The sequence below is a fragment of the Micropterus dolomieu genome, linkage group LG13 (genome assembly GCF_021292245.1).
Source record: "Micropterus dolomieu isolate WLL.071019.BEF.003 ecotype Adirondacks linkage group LG13, ASM2129224v1, whole genome shotgun sequence".
NCBI classification, from domain to species: Eukaryota; Metazoa; Chordata; class Actinopteri; order Centrarchiformes; family Centrarchidae; genus Micropterus; species Micropterus dolomieu.
In genome coordinates this window covers 9,448,083-9,468,848 of record NC_060162.1, presented here as the reverse complement: position 1 = coordinate 9,468,848, position 20,766 = coordinate 9,448,083, and the positions used below count along the sequence as shown (strand labels likewise).

Below are 20,766 nucleotides of genomic sequence, written 5' to 3'. Positions count from 1 at the left end.
TAAGAGTCCACATTTAACTCTCCTATTCATTTGCACTATTGCTCTTGTGGTTTTAATTTTTATGAGGTTTTTATGCACAGCTCCTCTTCTGTTTACCTTTTTAAATAATTTCGATGGTCGGGGGGCAGACACCGTCACTATAGGATTTTCACTAAGTAACTCCTGAAATGGAGGAGCAGAGAAGTGTGTTAGACTGCGACTCTGCGTAGGGTTTTGAGTGGGTAACTGCTGAAAAAGAAGGGCAGAGAAGTGTGTTAAACTGCGACTCTGCCTCCTGGTCTCAACTCTTGGTTGTCATGGATTTGGTCCACTAATAAACTTGGCCAGATTTCTAGAAATGAGAGCTGCTCCTTCCCAAGTGGGATGGATGCCGTCTCTCCGGATCAGACCAGGTCTTCCCCAGAAAGTCTGCCAATGATCAACAAAGCCCACATCGTTTGCAGTTTCCAGTCACCAGTCTGTCAAGCTCCTGAAGTTTGCGGACGACACCACCCTCATTTGGCTCATCTCTGGTGGGGATGAGTCCGCCTACAGGTGGGAGATCGTCCATCTGGTAATCTGGTGCAGCCAGAACAGTCTGGAGCTCAATGCTCTGAAGACAGTGGAGATGGTCGTGGACTTCAGCAAGAGCCCAGCACCACCCTACCCCATCATCCTGAGTGAGCACCATCATCTCCCAGGACCTCAAGTGGGAGCTGAACATCACCTCCATCACCAAGAAGGCCCAACAGAGGATTTACTTCCTGCGGCAGCTGAAGAAGTTCAGCCTGCAAAGACAATGATGGTGCACTTATACACCGCCATCACTGAGTCCATCCTCACCTCCTCCATCACCATCTGGTACACTGCTGCCACTGCCAGAGACAAAGGCCGGCTGCAGCGTATCATTCGCTCTGCAGAGAAGGTGATTGACACTCACCCCCCTTTCAATTAATACAATCGTCTCTGCACATGTAAATATCACTTCATGTCATATCATGCACGAACCTGGCACATTGCACATATTTGTTGTTAATTGAAAATTGTTGTTGTCGCATTATTATTTATTTTTTTATTTTTATTTTTATATTGTCAGTTGTATTATTTTTCTCTATTCCTCTGTTATTCTTAAATAACTTGCATTTGTTTATTACATATTTATATATTTCTACATCTATTTATGTCAGCTGTATGTCTGCGTGTAGCACCTTAACACCAAAACAAATTCCTTGGATGTGTAAAACACTACTTGGCAATAAAGCTCCTTCTGATTCTGATTCATTACTCACTTGAGCCAAGTTTGATCGTCCTCTTCGGTGGAGATGGTGCTGCATTTTTGTGGTGGTGATGCTGGTCACGATGTGATGTTGATGGATCTGTCCTCCCAGCTGATCCTCAGAATCTTTTAAGGTTTTTTGGTGCTGTTGTTCCAGGCCTCTCGGGTGCCTGCTTTTTCTATACAGCAGGGTGGGGAAGACAATGGCTCTAAAGACCAGGTTTTTTGGTTGGGCCTTTAGGTCTTAGTCTTCAAAGACTCTTTTCCTGAGCCTGTCATAGGCTCTACTGGCACAACTCAGGTGATGGTTGAACTGTTAACTTTTGAGGAAAGAAGGCTGCCACGGTAGAGTAAGTGGCAGGCATTTCCAAGTGTGGTGTTGTCCACTTTTATGGTTGGTTGGCTAAATGGGTGGAGGGTGATGTAGGACCAGGGTCTTCTTGATGTTTAAGGCTGGACTTTGCTCTTGGCCTTGAACCTATTAAGGTTGAAGAGCCTGTGGTCAGTTATGTGCAGGATTGGAATGCCCTTTGGCAGCTCAGGGTGGGAGCAATGATGCATCCCTTTTCGACCCCTGTTTCCACAGTGAAGGGCTTGGACTCTGAAGTACTGTGACTGACATACCTTCATGTAGTTACATCAGTATTCTAATAAACTTATGGCAGCTGTACCTTGAGAGCATGCTCCACAGAGCCTGACAGTCTTACAAGTAAAGGCTTTTCTGACATGCATTTGCTGTGTTCATCACAGGAGAAAAAACACAGATTTGAACATTTTGAACTGTGCCCATGTTTGAGATTTTAGCTGTCAGATAAACATTGTGGAGTAAAGAGTACAGTGTTTCCCCCTGAAATTTTGAAGAGATGCATAATGGGAAAGTGAATGAAAATTGAAAGTAAATTACAAATACCTTAACTGTAGTCCTATTGTAGATTATACATAGGCCTTATTTCCGACCACTGTCTAATGTTATTAATTCTACTATGGAACAGTGAGGGAGTAGGGGTTTGTTCCTCCCCACAGCATGTGGAGAGATTGATAGAGAGAGAGCAAGAGAGAGAGCGCTTTTATTTGCCCTTAGGAGGAGGTGGGGGGGGGGGGGGGGGGGGGGGGGGGGGGGGGGGGGGGGGGGGAGTAGGAGGAACTTGTAGAGTTGCCTGCAGATTTCATTGAGAACTCGGAAAGCACCAGGTTAACATCTATGAACTGAATCCTGCTGAAGACCTTTTCTCTCTATCTGATCGGATTTACCTTTTTAAAAAAAGGATATTTATTTCAAGCCAACACCTGGAGTAACCAAACTGCGGATCTATGCGAACCCTACGTGGGAGTCAACGACATTTGTGAAGCTGAAGAAGAGGAATGTATCGTTTCTTTGTGAAACTAACATTTCTGATTCCTGCAATCGTCATCTCACAAGGTAAATTGTCTCAAAAAGATTCTTTTGCAGAGAGTCACGATAGAGGCTGCAGAGCTCGACTGAGGGGCAACAAGGAAGCTCAGCAACTGAAGTTAGTCTTTGCAGAAGTTAGTGAATTGATGAGTAATAAATGTATTAATTTGATCAGCAGCCTGTCTACTGGGTCATTTAAAAGCTATTTATGTATGAGCTGTGGATTAGAAACGAATACATTCTAGTAAATCTCTTAGACACGTTTATTGGGTCATTTTAAGAACCTTTCTTGATCGTGGGAATGAATTCACTACAAGTGCATGAGCCAAACGCTGCGGTGCGCTTGGCTGCTGACTGAAGTTTTTTCACTCAGGTTAACTGTTTACTTTGTCTGCACAGGAAGGCCATTCATTCTGGTGATATTAACCACATATTTTAATGCAACAATTAGTCTAATGATCAAAAACTATGTGGACCAAAACATATAATTGTAGCCTATTTGCTGGTTATGCTCAGTTTGAAAAACTTTCTATGTAGGCTTTTTATAAACTTTTAAATTGTTCTGAGAACCGGTTTTAAATAACATGGGAGATAATGGAAGCGGGAGCGTGTGTTGGGGCAGGGGGGAAGGGAGGGCATCTTTTGTCTGCATGTGTGGGAGAGTGTTGTGAGCGCCGGGTGGAGGAGGTGCTGTTATCCCCGTCTGCCGGTAAACAATGCCTTAGGAGAGTGTTTTATGGCTCGTGCTGGACTCTGATTTCTTTTGTTCCGCATCTGAGCCCCGCAGCTGCTGCGCTTTCCCCAAAAGCGTGCGCTCCCAAAAAAAAGCCACGCACCACGCGCTCTGGCTTCAGTGGTGTCCACACTAGGCTTCCCAATATCCCCCACGGACAACTGTGTAGCAAATCAATTAAAGATCAGGATGTGCACGCATGTGTATTAAAAATGTGATTCATGTGAATAAAGATGTATTACAAAATAACTGATGAATAATTTCCCACTGATAATTTCAAGTGTGGCTTCCTAATCCCTGTTAATCCTAACAGCTTGTTTAACAGGACAGATGTCACATACTGGCTGTTTTATGAGATGTCTTGGGCCTAATGTGTTAATATTCTTTATGTATTCAACAGGTCTAAAATGCTCCCTACCCACTGAATCATGCCTAAATGGAGGAAGATGTGAAGCCACCTCCAATGGAAATGGAGAATGCAAGTAAGTTACAGGATGACTGAAAAACAGCAACATATATGTGAATCACCAGATGTTGCACTGCAGTCCACCACAAATACATTAATTTCCTGTTATCTTTTTTGTGTTGTGTGTATGTCATTTGTTACGGTGTTTTGAGATCTGTGCAGTCTTGGAAGTGCAGTGAAGTGTAATTTTGGTACTTGAAAGTGCTTTTTTGGTTGGAAAGAAAAGGGCCCACATATTCCCCCTTTCATTCCAGCCTTTGAGCAGGCCCTGTGCCCAGCAACCAGAGAGGCCCTTGAGCTTCTTCTGGGCTGGTGTGCTCCTGTACCCCTCCAGGAGCCACATTGCTCTGTGAAGCTGCACACATTCCCTAAAAAGAAAAGAGTTTAAGAAGTAAAGAAATAAAAAGAGAGTGCAATTCCACAGAGTTGAGAGAGGGGTGGCTGGACAAAAGCCCCCCCCCCCCCCCATCGTTAGACTCATTAATGAATGCAAGACCCCTTCACCAGCAAAGTGAGAGGACGCGTCCAGTCCTAAATCTTGTTTTTCTGCCCTTTCATGGGCGACAGCTGGGGCTCGCCCGCCGCCCGTCACCCATTGTCCTGCAGTCAGAATAATGCTGTGTGACTAATCTGAGTTGGGCTTCCCATCAAGCCACAACCACCCCAAACACCACAACACACACCAAACCCCTGCCATAACCCCCTCCAACACTACCCCCTCCTTACAAAAGGGGGGTTAGGGTGGTGTCCTGCTTCCTGAATGGAGATCCGCCCTTCCACCTCCACTCCGCCCCCAACCATACCCGCTTATGATCTTCATTAGAAAGCCAGATGGCTGTGAAATGTAATTGGATTGGATGTCAGGAGAGTGAGATTAATTGGAATAAAGTGCAGAAATTTGAAGGCAAACAAGTGGGAACGAGAGGCAGATTGTGGGCTATTTGTTTAGGCTGTGGATGGATGTTAATATGGTTGTTTGTGGCTAAGACGCTATGCCAACATATTCCCTTTAAGCTGTTACATGTATCTGTGAGCTTGCTGATGCACATCGAATGTTCTCATGCAAAAGACAAAAGCGTGAAAAGAAGATCTCAGTTATTAGGTTTTACTAATGTACATGAGGGGAGACAGAGGTGCTTCTGTTAAACTCAGCAAATTTGAATTGTGATTTTCAGTTGAGGCATCTTTTTTTGTCCATCTGTAAAGACACTCAGGGGTGGCCTGGTTTACCCTCAGGGCATGTGGTCATAGCAGGCGCTTCTCTGGTCTGCAGAGCTATTGACGAGCCCATGCTGCTTGCCCAGGGCCACCAATTCACAGTACTCAATCTGCACACTCCACACACACACACAGACGCCCGCACGTGTGCACACTCACACACAGAAATTCTCCCTCCGCCCTCCTCCTCCTCCACAAAGCTGTTATTGTGGTCTCCATCTCTGCTCAGTCCAATTAAAAACAGACAGGATAAGAGCATCGCTTCACCCACCCGCTCTCTCGCTTCCTCCTTGCTTTTCCTCTCATTAATCATTCATCCCTGCCAAACCAAGCAGCCATTAGTCACGTGATGGACTGGTAGATTCAGCACCAGTACTCAGGGGTCAGAGTTTAGCATCTGTACCAATGGGGGGACTTCCAATAATCCAACTTGTGTTTTTATCATCATAATATCATAAGTTCAGTTTGGAAATGTGTGGTGATAAATGGAAAGCCCACCTGGGGAAAGAAGAAGAAGAGACTGGGACTGTGACCACCGTGGGAAATGATGCCCTGTATGCAGACTAGGCATGAGTTGTGTGAGGTTACGATGTACAGTTCCCGTCACACAACGTTAAATGGGAGGTCAAAGGTTTAAATGATGAAATGCTTTAAACCCACATGCAGCTCTTGAAGTCACCAGTGAGTCATGTTGTGCGTTGTGGTTTGTGTAGCACTGTAGGCATATGATGACACAGATTTGAGTGGTAAGGTATGTTTAAATCCTCTTTCTGCACACTTCCCATGAGTGTGAGAACAGAGTGAAATCACATGTTGGCATAGAGAACACGGGTAGGCTTGGTGTAAATTGTGGTAATCAGATGTCTTATGGACGGGTTTAGTAGGTTAAGCCTGCATTGAGACAAAACCAATTCTCCATTGCCCCTTCCCGCAGAAAGGATGTTTTCTGTCCTTCCTGGTTCTATAATTAGTCACCCTTAATTACTTTATTTTTTTAATACAGATCATCCCTAAAACAGGAACTGGTTTGTGTCCTGTTTATTTGACTGCTGTGTATTTGTCTTTCTGAGGGTGGTTGGGCCCAGTTTGTTCTGGGGTAGTCTAGTCTTACTTGTATCTGCCCTACAACAGTGAGCATGAAAAATAGAAAAGGTGAAGGTAAGAAAAAAGGGTTTAAAGTTTTCAGGCTGTCCAGCAAAGAGACATGTTGTATTGATTTCATTTTAGTTATAAGTTAGAAGGCTAATTATTTTACAACAACAACAAAAACATTAGCAGATACCATAAATGAGACAGTATCAACAAACAAAACATGTTCTAGCTTTCTAGCATTTGTTGATACCGTGAAACTATACACATTAGTTAAAATTCAATATATTTAAATGTGTGATTTAAAAGTAACATAACCGCACCAAAGTCGGGAATTCCACTAGACGAGCATGCTGTGATGGCTGTTACTGTTACTCTGCTAAGCTAACTTAGTTACCTTAGCATAACTGTTTTCATTCTCCATGACTGGATTTAGTCTCTGCCTTATTTATGTGGGATAAAAAACCAAATTACAAAGATGTTTGTTCATCAAAAGTAATATATTTCAATTACAGGAACCAACTAGGTGGAGTAAATCTAGCCAAAATCTCACCAGTTAGCTTTGATTTGGCTCTGTCGCCTTAAGCTATCTGTATGGTTGACTGTTTGGTTTTTAGCTGTGTTTTCTGGTAAAGGCAGAACACTCTGCTTCAAAATGTTTATTTTATTTTATTTTACATGTATATAAACAGAGAGCCTTTTTAATCCTTCAGACTTGGGGAATAGAATTTTTGTTCAACTTCAGTTTCGGGGGAAATCACAATGTTGTTGTGACTGTGGTGACTTAAAAATGTACTTCAGTGGTTGTAGTAGACACATGGAAACAACGACCCGTCATGATGGGGAAGCACTCGGTTGATGATTCTGTGAAGAGGTTATCTGAAGGTCTGGGGCTTCCTGTTTCCCATGGAGCTGTAGTTATCGTGGTATGTAGGCAGCTTTAAAACGTGTAAGGACACAGCGTGAGTCAAATTTAGTTTCCATTTGTGAGACGTTATGAGGGCACAGCGAGGTTGAAAGGTTGTTGCCCTCACCCCTGCATTTTGCATGACTTACTGACTGTTGGTGCTGCTTTGCTGAAACAGACACTGTTTTGGCCTGGGGTGTTAATAATAAACTCAGAAAACATCTCAACTAGCCTACCTCTCTACATGTCTCAAATACTGCAAGACATATGACCAAAATAGACTTGAGACAGAAAATTGACTGAAAGTCTGCAGTGGTTGGTGTGATCGGGCCTCTCTGACCTTGCACAGAGCTGTCTGATATTGCATATTGATGATAAAATGTCTCATCAGTACATGCTGTCTAGAGCGAGCACGGCACCTCTAAAAAGATGTTCCACTCTCCCTCAAGGAATGCCGCTCTTCATTTGTCCTCCTCTAGGATTACCAGGAAGGTCTCTGTTAAGGCTCAGCTCCATGTGGGCTTAAGCGAATCAGGAGCATGCAAGTGCGTGGCTGGGTCAAGTGTGCCTGCCGGTCTTGGGCTTTTATTGGGGTTTAAGCTCCAAGGCTGCCACTCCCTTGGTTGGGCCCATTCCCTAGATGCCAGGCCCCCTCTGATAAAGCAGTGAATGGCGTTGGTGGGACGTAGTGTTTAAACATTAGGCTATGTTCATTTTGAGTTTCTATCTTAAGAACAACCACCCAAAGCTGTTGTGAAGACAAACTTCCATACAAAGAAAAATATTTCCATCGCATTTAGTGTCGAAGGGGGCCTCAGAGTAGTGTAAAGAGATCACAATTCTGTGAGTCTGGAGATCCTCAGAGCGGGGGGATCAAAGCTGTGCTGTCAGGGCACAGAGATAACAGGCTATTTGGCTCTGGTGGGTGCTGAAAGTTCACATGCACCAGCAAATGTAGAAATACCAGCTCTTCTGGCAGGTCAATGGTGCACTACAGGCCATAGGGCAATGGGGTAAATAGGTTAGATGCATTTGTGTATGTGTGCGTCTGTTTCCCTATCTGTGTTTTAATTACATGCTTGAGAGGAAATTTTATCATTTAGGACAGTTACCATTCATTTTCCTTAATGTCACCATATTACAAATTCGTATAACTGCTATTACAGAAAAGAAAGACTGGGAAGATGAGAAGAGCTTTACATGTGATAATGGTTCCAGTTCTGCTCCAGACTAAGGATGTTGTAGTTACATGCACCGACCTGATTCAGCTCATTTTATACAGCCTGTTCAAGGGTTAGGACTCCAGGCAAGGAGTACTCAAGCAGATTTGTTGTCAGTGATAACTACTGTAAGCAGCGGAGTGGCAGGCAGGTGTTTTTCCTTGTCTTCGCATTATTGGGAGAGGTCCGCCACCAAAATGAATCTGCCACCCGTAGAACAAGGTGTATTGCTCGCTTGCACACAGACACTGTTAAACTTACGACCCTGCTGTTTGTTATCTGGTATTTTGTGTGTGAAAGTGACCTTGTAGTTGTTAGTCAAGCAGGTGCTCAGTCCTGTGACTGGTCCTCATAAATCTTCCCACTTCACTTCTTTTAGAGAGTGAGACAGCAAATAGCTTAATTACTATAAAAGTAATCTCTTCATGAGTCTTTTTGTCTATGACACTTGTTGCTTGTAGAAAGTGTTTAAGAGATTTAACTTCACTTAATACTATACTATTCTAAAATGTCCCATAGTTTTAACTTGATTAGTTAGAATTTGCTAAATATATAAGATTTCTATGCTTTAAAAAAAACAAAAATATTCTGTTAGAAGGTATAGCTCAAGAGAGGAGATGGTTTACAGGAGAACTCTTGATAAGAATCTAAATAAAAACAACAGGTATGATTATAAATAGGTATAGGTATAAAGGTAAACAGAAACAACACAAACAACAGGTTAAGGAATGATTTAAAAGAAGGTACTAAGTTGGCTGACTAAGTTCCTTAGATAGGGATAGCTATTATGCATAGTTTTACTTACAGTGTTGTACTCCCATTGTACTATCAAACCCACTGATTCTAGGAAAGTGGTGGGAGTTCAGAGCCTTTCAGACCCATTACATTTCTCATTTCCTCTAGCAGAGCTTCACTGTTCTGTTCTTGGTCTTACTCACAAATGTTTACTACAGGGGTCACACCTTAGCTAATGATTAGACTTGCCAGAGGGGACGTCAACTAACTAGACAAAATTAATGAGGAGGAAAGGGCAGAAACAAATAGCCACTTAAAGAGAAAAGGGGGAAGTAAGTGTTTAAGAGATGGTGATGTAATACTTTCATAAACAACATGAAGGAAAAACCAACAGAATAAAACTCCTACTTATACACATAATTGCAGTGTGGCGCCTTTAGCCATTTACATAACATTTTCTACAGCGGTGGCATTTCCAGCACACAGTGGGGCTGGTTTTGTGTCAAAGGATAATAAAGTCACCCCCAGAGTGGCAGATGGTAGATCAGGCCCAGCAGGGAGACAAGAGAGAGGGGAGAGAAGGCAAAGAGGCTGTCCCACAGTCACAAAAGTGTTTGGGGTCAGAGGTCGGGGAAGCATCTGCTCTGGCCTGAGGGGACATTGCATCGCCGGGAGAGACCTGTTGCCGTGGTGTGTGCTGCTTAGCTTTTCAGCATTGGGTGGATCTTTATCTCAGACTGGACTGACTTCAGCACAAAGAGGATCTATTACAGTTAGTTAGCGTGGGATCACAAACACACGAGTGCATACACACCATTAATAACACCTGTTTCATTAGCCTATACTGTACAAAACGGAGTAAGGATTCCCTTAGTAATTATTCACTGTGTTTTCATGGTAAAGAGAAATGGGAAGCAGGGAAACTTCAAAGCCACCCCAAATACTTTTACAATCTTCTGCCAATTGCAACTGTCTGGACTCCCAGTGGGGCACACAGGACTTTTAAAAACTCTGATTGGTCTCACGTAACTAAGTCAACAAGGGAGTTTTCAGCAGTCACATGTGACATAAGGGGAACGCTGTAAATAGCAAACTGCTGGGAGTTGTAAAAAGTCCACACAGGAGAGAAATGAGAAAACAGAGCAGTGAAAAGCCAGAGGGAAAGAAGAGTCAGTGCTGTGTGGAAAAGAAGGAAATCAAAAGAGGAACAGGTAAGGAAGAGAGGAATTAAGAGTGTGGTGGTTGAGGCAGGGGTGAAGAGACAGAAGTTGCAACAGCTGACTTCACATGGGTTCTTTATGTCCCTGGAGGAGAGGTTGGCTTGTCGGCACCCCCATCTGACAAGGGGACAGAGGGGAGGGTGGGAGGGGGGAGGGATAAGGGGGGAGGAGGAGGAGGAGTCCTGTCCAACAGCTGCCTTCATTAACATGCGCACCTGCTCCCTGTGGAGTTACTAGGAGGCCAACAGATGCCCTCCCTTCCACATAAACACTCACACGCTATGTGCAAATACACAACTCACACAAGCCCCAATTCAAACATAAATACTTTTTTTGCTGACTTTAAATGCTCCTACACGTGACAGATGGAACTTCACCGTTATGAACAAGCTGCATATCAAATGATGTCTAAGCAGTTTGAAAACCAGAAATGAATAGATCTTGTATTTTTTTTTATTTTATTTGCAAAAACGTATTTCTACCCAGACAATTCAAAAGTGGAAGCCAGTGCTCATCAGTGTTGAGTGTCTGTCCTGAGTTTCTATGTCTTCACACTTCACAATCAGCCAGTTTGAGCTATGTGACTAGCAGCATCCTTAGTGTGGATAGTAGGGAAGCACCCAGCGGCTTAGGGCCTGAATGCAGAGATTCATATAGGACATCCAGAGCCGGCACTGTCCCCTTGATCTCTATAGTCATTCAGGATGAGTGTGGACAGCATGGGGGCGAAAGGTAGGTGGGAACGGGTTGTTTCAGCTTCTGTTGGCGTCTGTTGTCCCAGCAGAATGTGTTTTCAAGGTTCTGATGGGGTCTAATCCAGAGAGACACACTAGAACAACATGCCATCCCTGTCCTGCTGCAGTGGGACTTTCCTGGGCGGGAAACTTTTTAGTCCCCCTCCACTACTCGCTCCTCTCACCCTCCCCTTATTCCCTTTTTGTTCTGATAATTGTTCCATGATTTAAACAAAAAAAGATCCTTGTTTGCTAATGATCACTACTCATGACTTTACTATCTATTCCCAGGTGTCCCAGTGACTACGTGGGCAATCGATGCCAATATCCAAGTCCCTGCAGCCCTTCACCCTGCCGCAACGGTGGCGAGTGCCGCGCTGTTTCCCATGGCAACACGTTTGATTTCCGCTGCGTGTGCCGCCTGGGTTTCACAGACCGGCTATGCCTGACCCCCACCAACCATGCCTGCATGAGCTCACCCTGTCGCAATGGAGGAACATGTGATCTCATTACCCTCAGTATCTACCGCTGCCGCTGCCCGCCTGGGTGGTCAGGTATGTAGATAAAACTTTTTTTGGTACTCTCCTTTCCCTCATTTTACCATGAAGAATAATGATTAATGACCCTCTCTTGTTGTTTTGTTTTCAAGGCAAAACCTGCCAGCTCGCCAACCCATGTGCTTCCAATCCATGTGCAAATGGGGGCCAGTGCTCAGCGTTTGATTCCACCTACATCTGCACCTGCCCACCCGCCTTCCACGGTCAAACCTGCAAACAAGATGTCAACGAGTGTGCCCAGACGCCCTCTCCCTGTCTCAATGGTGGTGTGTGTGTGAACGAGGTGGGCTCATACAACTGCCGCTGTCCTCAAGAGTACACTGGCCAACACTGTGAGACCCCCTACATGCCATGCAGTCCCTCACCATGCCAGAATGGAGGCACCTGTGTGCAGAAGGGAGACACCACCTATGATTGTAGCTGCCTGCCAGGTAATACACAAATACATATCGACACATAAATAAGCACAACAATAGTAGATTTTCTGCTGACAGTTGCATATGGCCAGTACAGTAACAAAACACACACTTTTGTTTTCCTATTACATCAGTTGACCTTAAAATCAGTCTATTGTTGTAGTAAAATCTGATTGAGTGGAATGAGAAATCTCTGGTTACCCCCCTCCCATCTCTCTCTGCCAGCCTCCACTGGCAGGATGCAATCACACAGATGTTTCCTCCTGATAATCACCAGCAAGCCCCCAAAACACCAGGGATACGCACATACACATAAACGTATAGATATACACACCCTGTTCATGAAGTCACACACACACACACATAAAAACATCTTGTTTTTCAGCTAAATACAGCCGGTCTGTTTGGCATCTTTATTGCTTTGGCCCCCAAAGCCGTTGCAGTATTGTATAAAACTTCTGGTTAATCTTGGGCAATTGTGGTTACTGCTGTTAGAGGCAGGACAGCAGCTGTGAAGAAACTTTCCCTATCCAAACCACATCGTACTTGGCACATTTCTATTTCTCTGAACGGTTCAATATTTGGTCATTATTTAAGCTTTCAGCCGCCTGCGTTATGGTCTGATTGACTGAGATATGACCAGCATTGAGCAAGTTGTTTAGATATGCAGATGAATGAGGGATATTGTGGGGCTGTGTGTTAAAGTTTAACCCATGCTGTGTGTCTCACGTGGGTGTTCGTGCTGGAATGCGGCTGGTGAAACTGCACGGGCACCTGCAGAGCTGCGGGTCGATAGTTAATCAGACAATTGTGGCTGTAAAAAACCCACTTAAGCCTTTGATGTTTGAGGAGGAGACAAATTGCTCTGTCATCTACAGAGCATTAAAACAATCTCCCACGAGGATGTAGGATGTTATCTTCTGTTTAAGTGCAAGAAAGGGTATGATTATTAACTAAAAGAAAATATTCCCAAATTTTTTTCTTTACCTATATTTTTGTCTTGTTCTCTCCCTGTTCGTCAGGCTTCACAGGTCCGCACTGTGAGCATAACATCGATGACTGTCCAGGCCACAACTGCCAGAATGGTGGTGTGTGTGTGGATGGTGTAAACACCTACAATTGCCAGTGCCCACCTCATTACACAGGTGACCTTTTGCTAAGAGAATGACCATAGACTCTAAATCTGTACAAAGAAAACATTTACAGTATAAACTTCCTTTCACACCATGCTTAAGCTCTTTTTTTCCCTATAAACTCTTTCAGGTCAGTACTGCACAGAAAATGTGGATGAGTGTGAGTTGATGCCCAATGCATGCCAGAATGGAGGGACGTGCCATGACACTCACGGCAGCTATCACTGCGTCTGTGTCAACGGGTGGACGGGTGATGACTGTAGCGAGAACATTGACGACTGTGCCAGTGCAGCTTGTTACCACGGTGCTACCTGCCACGACCGCGTAGCCTCCTTCTTCTGCGAGTGTCCTCATGGGCGCACAGGTATGACGATCCATGGCTGTTCCAGACATACCATAGACGAAGAGGACAATCTTAATGAAGAAATTAAATGTAATGATACAGTTGATGAACATTTGTTCTTGTGGTGTTCACAGGTTTGCTGTGCCATCTCGATGATGCCTGCATCAGCAATCCATGTCAAAAGGGTTCCAACTGTGACACCAACCCAGTCAATGGCAAGGCAATTTGCACCTGTCCCCCAGGTTATACTGGGTCAGCCTGCAACCTAGACATTGACGAGTGCTCCCTCGGTAAGTTATAAAGTCAAATGTTTCTTTCTTCTTGTGTAGTTTCGAAATTAAATCCTTTACAGTTATTATGCATAGATTACCACATATGTATGACAACTTGCATCTTTGTTGTAGGTGCCAACCCTTGTGAACACGGTGGTCGCTGCCTCAACACCAAAGGCTCTTTCCAGTGCAAGTGTCTTCAAGGATATGAGGGACCCCGCTGTGAAATGGACGTCAATGAATGCATGTCTAATCCTTGCAATAATGATGCCACCTGCCTGGACCAGATTGGAGGGTTCCACTGCATCTGTATGCCAGGTAAGTCAAATTGGTTATTATTGCATGTATATATTGCATGTAGAGGGAAAGGGGAAAGTTAAATGCAAGAATCTGAACCATTATAAAACTAACAACTTTTATTCTCGTGTCTGTGGGATTTCAGGATATGAAGGTGTGTTCTGCCACATCAACATAGATGAGTGTGCCAGCCAGCCTTGTCTGAACAACGGCAAATGCATCGACAAGATCAACTCGTATCACTGCGAGTGCCCCAAAGGTGAGAAAATACCAGGGAATGTGAAAGATGATGGAGCAAAAGAAATATGTTCTTGGATCCTTTGGGTGTCTTTTTAGTCAAACAATAGGAGTAGAAAAGAGGCTATAAAGGAGTGGATCATTAACTTTGCTGTCAATGAATATAGCACACCATATATGGTTAACAGATTGCACGAGAATGATTTACTTCTTCTAATAGGGTCTCTGAGGGGTTTTCGGGTGAACAGGTTAGTGCGGATCAAGTTACAGAAACATTAGCGTATTTGGCAGGCATGAGAGTTTGTGTTAGAGCTTAGCGCCAAAATTGGGGGGCAGGGATTGGTTTATGGCCGGTAAGCTGGAGGCCATTGTGTTGTGGTTTGAAAGAAAGATTTCACTGCACAGTAAGAGTCGAGGAGGAGGGGGGTGGAGGCGGAAGGAGTGTGGTGGAATGGTACATTAGGACCTTCAGTGCCCTCCAGACCTACTTCAGATGCAAATCAGTTTTTCTGTTCACCATTTTTGAATTATGCACACTGTAGCCATGATATACAGAATAATAATAATAATAATCTTTATTTGTAGAGCACTTTTCAAAAACAAGTTACAAAGTGCTTTAACAAGTGTAAAGACAATAATACCCAAAGAAACAATAATACAGAAACAATACAAGATAAAAGCAAGGAAACATTGAAAAGACTAAAATACACGTTTAAGATAAATATAAAATAAGTAAAATAGAAAAAAATAAAAGGGATAAAATAAAGTCAAATAAGATCGGGAAAGGCTCTACTATAAAAGTATATTTTAAGAAGGGACTTAAAAGAGTTCACTGACTCAGCCGACCTGATTTCCTCGGGCAGGCTGTTCCAGAGCCTCGGGGCCCTGACAGCAAACGCTCTGTCCCCTTTAGTTTTCAGTCGAGACTCTGGAACAGACAGCAGACCTCTGCCCGAGGATCTCAAGGTACGTGCTGGTGTGTATGGGACTAAAAGGTCAGAAATATAACAAGGTGAAAGGCCATGAAGAGCTTTAAAAGTGATCAATAAAATTTTAAAGTCAAATCTAAAACATACTGGGAGCCAGTGTAGTGAAGCTAAAACAGGGGTGATGTGGTCATATTTCTTTGTTCTGGTTAAAAGCCTGGCAGCTGAGGTCTGGATAGTCTGGAGTCGATCAGTAGATTTTTGGGTTAAACAAGTGAAAAGGCTGTTGCAAAAATCCAGGCGTGATGAGATGAAGGCGTGTAAAATGGTCTCGGTGTCCTTAAAACTGCTATATTTCTAAGTTGATAAAAACATGATTGAACAAGCTTTGTGGTGTGCTGCTCGAAATTTAAATTACTATCAAACAAGCGAAATTATTCCTTGGAAAATTCACACATTGAAACATTAATCTTAAGACAAGTTTAATCATTTTGTTCAATGTATATGCAGGTTTTTCGGGGAATTTGTGTCAGGTGGACATTGACGAGTGTGCCAGCACCCCCTGCAAGAATGGAGCTAAGTGTACAGATGGTCCAAACAAGTATACCTGTGAATGTGCTGAAGGTAAACCAAACAATCGTTTGTTCAGATTTGTCTTGCCACTTTCTTCCAATTTTTCTTGTTTCTCATTAACATTGCCAGTATTCTATTTAATACTCATATTTTCCCGTCCAGGTTACACAGGGCAGCACTGTGAGACCGACATCAACGAGTGCTACTCTGACCCCTGCCACTATGGCACCTGTAAGGATGGCCTAGCCTCCTTCACCTGCTACTGCCGACCTGGCTACACTGGCCGCCTGTGTGAGACCAACATCAATGAGTGTCTAAGCCAGCCCTGCAAGAATGGTGGCACTTGTCAGGACAGGGAGAATACATATATTTGTGCCTGCCCCAAAGGCACTGCAGGTGAGACTTTAGACAACAGCATTCAACTGTCGGATTCTTCGAGTTACATTTTTAAGATTTTCTTCATATCATTTGCTTACATGTGTTTCATTCTACAGGTTTCAATTGTGAGGTAAACCTGGATGACTGTAAGAACAAACCCTGCGACTACGGGAGGTGCATCGACAAAATTAACGGCTACGAGTGTGCATGTGAGCCCGGCTACACAGGTAAGCACCGAGTGGAGTTTACAGGTGCAGGGGGGTGGTCCCTTGAGCTTTGGGAGGGGCAGGTAGGACAGGTGGCTGGCGGGTCCACTCCTACGGAACAATGGTGTCAGATTGCCTGTGTGGGATGGGAGGGATAAAGAAAGGAACACAGTCCCTAACCTGATACACATACACACAAGTACACACACAAAGCTCTAACTTTGTTTGCCATTTGAAAAGGCTGTGACGTTGTACCTGGAAAGAGTCTGTAAGATGATATTTTAAAAGGAAGAGCCTGGCCTGAAATCACATATCTGATGTTCATTATTGTGTAACTGCATGACAAATCCCATGAATATCTCACATTGTACTGTTTTCACCTCACTTCACTGACATATCCACCTTTAATTTACTGGTATATGAAACTTTAGTCTTATCTGCAACAAGTGGACCGCTTGTGGCTGGGTGATAATACTTGAAAAAGTGTGTGAGCAGGCTTCTGTGTATCCCTCCTCCTCCCCTCCATCTATTTGTGCTGACGGGGTGAGTGCGGAGGGCACTGCGGGACTGAGACACAGAGGGACAGAGGACTATTGTAACTGAAGATCAGGCAGTTGGGCCCTCCCCTCTTGATTGATGAAGAGCAGCGGAGGAGGGAGCTGGGTAGGGGACCAGGGGGGGCTTTAATTGTTACTCGGCTGTGTGTGAAATGAGTCTGGCCTTCTGTCCCCGTAAACAGCTCTGGTTGAGGTTAGTTCACCCAGGATGGGGGGTGGTACGTGTGTGAATAGGGAGAGTAGCTACAGCTCCCGCACCACCCACCTCCTTTCCTGGCAGCACCTCCCCCTCTCAGATCCAGTTGAAACCCTCCTTCTGCCTATTCAACATGGCCCCATTCAATCAATGCAGGAGCGGCAAAGAGGCCTCCAGGGGCCATCAGGCTAGGCACACATTGGAGCTGCTACAGCCCCTGCCAGTTGAATGTTTAAGGAGTCTCTCTATTGTCCAAAAGCCACACAGTGTACCTCAGCTAGCAGCTTATAAAGACTCAAAGACTACCACACCAGACAGCAAAGTGTCAAGCTGTGGGGCATTCATAGTGACCAGTGTAGATATATATCAATTCAAATTTTTTTAAAAATAGAAATTCATGCTGCATTGTCCTAATCGCATATTTCATTGTCTTTCAGGAGCAATGTGTAACATCAACATTGATGAGTGTGCCATCAACCCCTGTCACAACGGAGGCACATGCGTTGATGGCATCAACAGCTTCACCTGCCTGTGCCCAGAAGGTTACAATGACGCCACCTGTTTGTCTCAGGTGGATGAGTGTGGCAGCAACCCCTGCATCCACGGCCGATGCCAGGACCTTGTCAATGGGTGAGCACAGATCCAATTTTAAGATGAGCGAGCCACAAAAAGTGGCCAGAAAGAATATCATTGAATAAAAATTTTAAAAAACACCATTGACCTGACATTTCATTTGCATTGCAGCTACAAATGTACCTGTGACTCTGGCTGGAGTGGCCCAAACTGTGACATCAATAACAATGAGTGTGAGTCCAACCCGTGCATGAACGGGGGAACCTGCAAGGACATGACCAGCGGATACCACTGCACCTGCAGAGTCGGATTCACTGGTCAGTTATGACTTCTTGTCCCTGCCTTTCTTTTCCCCTGTTCATAGAGAGCGAATGTGTGCCCTGTAACAATTTATCTAACCCAAGCATGTTCTCTAATCCTGCCACTGTAGGACCTAACTGCCAAACTAACATCAACGAGTGTGCCTCCAACCCCTGCCTGAACCAGGGCACCTGCATCGACGATGTGGCTGGATACAAGTGCAACTGTTTGCTGCCCTACACTGGTACGACTGCTTATTTTTCACACAAAAGATCAGACTACTACCTGGATTGTTTAATTCAGTTAGCTGCTGACTCGGCTGTTTGCACAGGTCTGCAAACGTAAAGACAGTCTTCCACTTTCCACACAGAAGGCTTATCCTCTCCTATCTTATGTTGTTTTAGAAAACATCACCCAATGGCAACTAACAGTGATGTCTGTTTTTAGCACCTCTGTGTGGAAAGATCTGCCTGTCTGCTTTGCAGGAATAACAGCATATGTGTGTGTTTTGGAATAACATGCCACAGCGGCTTATTCAAGCCGGAGAACTGGAGCCTGGTCCAAGCCCTATTCCCACTTCCGCCACATCCTGTATCCTGTCTGTGCACAATAGCAGGAAACAGGAAGGCCCTTCCTGTTTGGAAATGGATAAGGAAGTCGGAGTCTTTTACAGGAGTCTGAAAACATTTGGAAATTCATTATTAATTATTGATAAATTAATGACTTGGTATTTGATAATGAATAATGAGGTCAGAGGCATATTTGCAGTGCAGTGCAAACACTGATGTTTTCTTTTCTCTGCCACCAGGTGAAAACTGTGAGACCCTGCTGGCGCCCTGCAGCCCCAGACCCTGTAAAAACGGAGGAGTATGTAAAGAGGCTGAAGACTACCAGAGCTTCTCCTGCATCTGCCCTGAAGGATGGCAAGGTATCCATCCATTTCTGTTTCATGCGCCTGTCCATTAGTCTACCCATCCACTGGAATATGTGATTAACTTTAACTCTTCCCCTCAAGGTCAAACATGTGAGATTGATATCAACGAATGTGTGAAGAGCCCATGCCGCAATGGTGCAATTTGCCATAACACTAGGGGTGGCTACCAGTGCAAGTGCCAGCCAGGATACACTGGCCAGAAATGTGAGACAGACACTGATGAATGCAAACCAAGTAAGGAACAGATTTGCACCATTGCAAGTTCCCACCTTGTCTACAATCCAAACCATCGATAGAAAATGTTATTTCCTCTTTCTTCTGTGTTTCAGATCCCTGCAGTAACGGTGGTCTGTGCCGCGATGGCGTCAACACTTTCATGTGTACTTGTCTGCCAGGGTTTCGTGGCGGCCGATGTGAGCAGGACATAAATGAGTGTGAGAGTAACCCCTGTAGGAATGGTGCCAACTGCACAGATTGCGTCAACAGTTACACCTGCACCTGCCCACCTGGCTTCAGTGGCATCAACTGTGAGATCAACACTAACGACTGCACTGACAGGTAACTCACTTTGTCAAAATATTGTCTGTATGTGGATATGTCTTATTTAACTGCTGCTGAATAATCAACTCAAAGCGTGTCTAATGATGTTTTAACATTTGTATGTCCTTGTGTTTCTTCAGCTCTTGCTTTAACGGCGGCACCTGTGTGGATGGAATTAATGCATTCACCTGTCTGTGTCTACCTGGATTCACTGGCAGCTACTGCCAATATGATATCAATGAGTGTGACTCCAAACCGTGCCTCAATGGAGGCACTTGTCTTGACAGTTATGGGATGTACAAATGCACCTGTCCTCATGGCTACACAGGAGTCAGTTGTCAGGTAGGATGACATCATCTTTTGTCAGGTTAATTGTGTAGTGCTCTGGGGTGGTGTCATGCATTGCCTCCATTTATACAGTTTATTAAGTGTTTTCTTTTTTTAATTCCCTATTAGAATCTTGTGCGCTGGTGTGATTCCTCCCCCTGTAAAAATGGAGGTTCTTGCTGGCAACAGGGAGCCTCTTACACCTGCCAGTGTCAGACTGGGTGGACTGGTCTCTATTGTGACATCCCCAGTGTGTCTTGTGAGGTTGCAGCCAAACAGCAAGGTAGGATAGAAAGTTATTTTCCATCCTGGGATATAGCTTTTTATATTAAACCTCTTAAATCTACAAGTCCTGTGTGTGATTTGTATATTGTGTAACTCCTTTCTCATTGATTTCAGGAGTGGAGGTAGCTCACCTGTGCAGGAACTCCGGCCAGTGTCTGGATGCTGGAAACACACATTACTGCCGCTGCCAGGCCGGGTACACTGGGAGTTACTGCCAGGAACAAGTGGACGAGTGCTCACCCAATCCATGCCAGAATGGAGCCGCCTGTACTGATTATCTGGGAGGCTACAGTTGTGAGGTAGGTTGATTTAAAATGGAATTAAATAAATGGCATAGAAATCTACAGATATGATGGGAGACTACTGGACAGAGTTATGTTAAAAAAAAATGATTAGTTATTAACTATAAATCTTTTTCTTTTTCTTTGACAGTGCGTCCCTGGCTACCACGGTGTAAACTGCACCAAAGAGATCAATGAATGTCAGTCACAGCCCTGTCAGAATGGAGGCACCTGCATCGACCTCATCAACACATACAAATGCTCCTGTCCCCGAGGAACACAAGGTATATAAGTGGAAATCACATTCACATTGGCAAAAATACATTTGAAAACAAATATTAACTCATAAATAAAGATATGGATATTGTCTAATGCAACGCTAATGTCTCCCGTAGGTGTCCACTGTGAGATTAATTTGGATGACTGCACCCCCTCCACCGACCCACTGACCAATGAGCCCAAGTG

At 44.3% G+C, this 20,766-nt stretch overlaps 1 protein-coding gene across 1 annotated transcript in view; it reads left to right on the top strand.

The window, feature by feature from the left end:
* Window positions 1-2,463: 2,463 nt before the first annotated feature.
* notch1a (notch receptor 1a) overlaps window positions 2,464-20,766 on the top strand; it is a 25,548-nt gene continuing 7,245 nt past the window's right edge. The window contains exons 1-22 of the mRNA XM_046067228.1: window positions 2,464-2,675; window positions 3,782-3,863; window positions 11,262-11,524; window positions 11,620-11,958; window positions 12,966-13,088; window positions 13,207-13,440; window positions 13,554-13,709; window positions 13,824-14,009; window positions 14,134-14,247; window positions 15,662-15,775; window positions 15,887-16,120; window positions 16,219-16,329; window positions 17,499-17,691; window positions 17,806-17,951; window positions 18,065-18,178; window positions 18,743-18,862; window positions 18,950-19,102; window positions 19,198-19,426; window positions 19,549-19,750; window positions 19,865-20,018; window positions 20,135-20,319; window positions 20,453-20,585. Coding sequence (XP_045923184.1) covers window positions 2,618-2,675; window positions 3,782-3,863; window positions 11,262-11,524; window positions 11,620-11,958; window positions 12,966-13,088; window positions 13,207-13,440; window positions 13,554-13,709; window positions 13,824-14,009; window positions 14,134-14,247; window positions 15,662-15,775; window positions 15,887-16,120; window positions 16,219-16,329; window positions 17,499-17,691; window positions 17,806-17,951; window positions 18,065-18,178; window positions 18,743-18,862; window positions 18,950-19,102; window positions 19,198-19,426; window positions 19,549-19,750; window positions 19,865-20,018; window positions 20,135-20,319; window positions 20,453-20,585 — 3,643 coding nt within the window. The 5' untranslated portion in view covers window positions 2,464-2,617. The remainder of the gene's footprint in view (window positions 2,676-3,781; window positions 3,864-11,261; window positions 11,525-11,619; window positions 11,959-12,965; window positions 13,089-13,206; window positions 13,441-13,553; window positions 13,710-13,823; window positions 14,010-14,133; window positions 14,248-15,661; window positions 15,776-15,886; window positions 16,121-16,218; window positions 16,330-17,498; window positions 17,692-17,805; window positions 17,952-18,064; window positions 18,179-18,742; window positions 18,863-18,949; window positions 19,103-19,197; window positions 19,427-19,548; window positions 19,751-19,864; window positions 20,019-20,134; window positions 20,320-20,452; window positions 20,586-20,766) is intronic.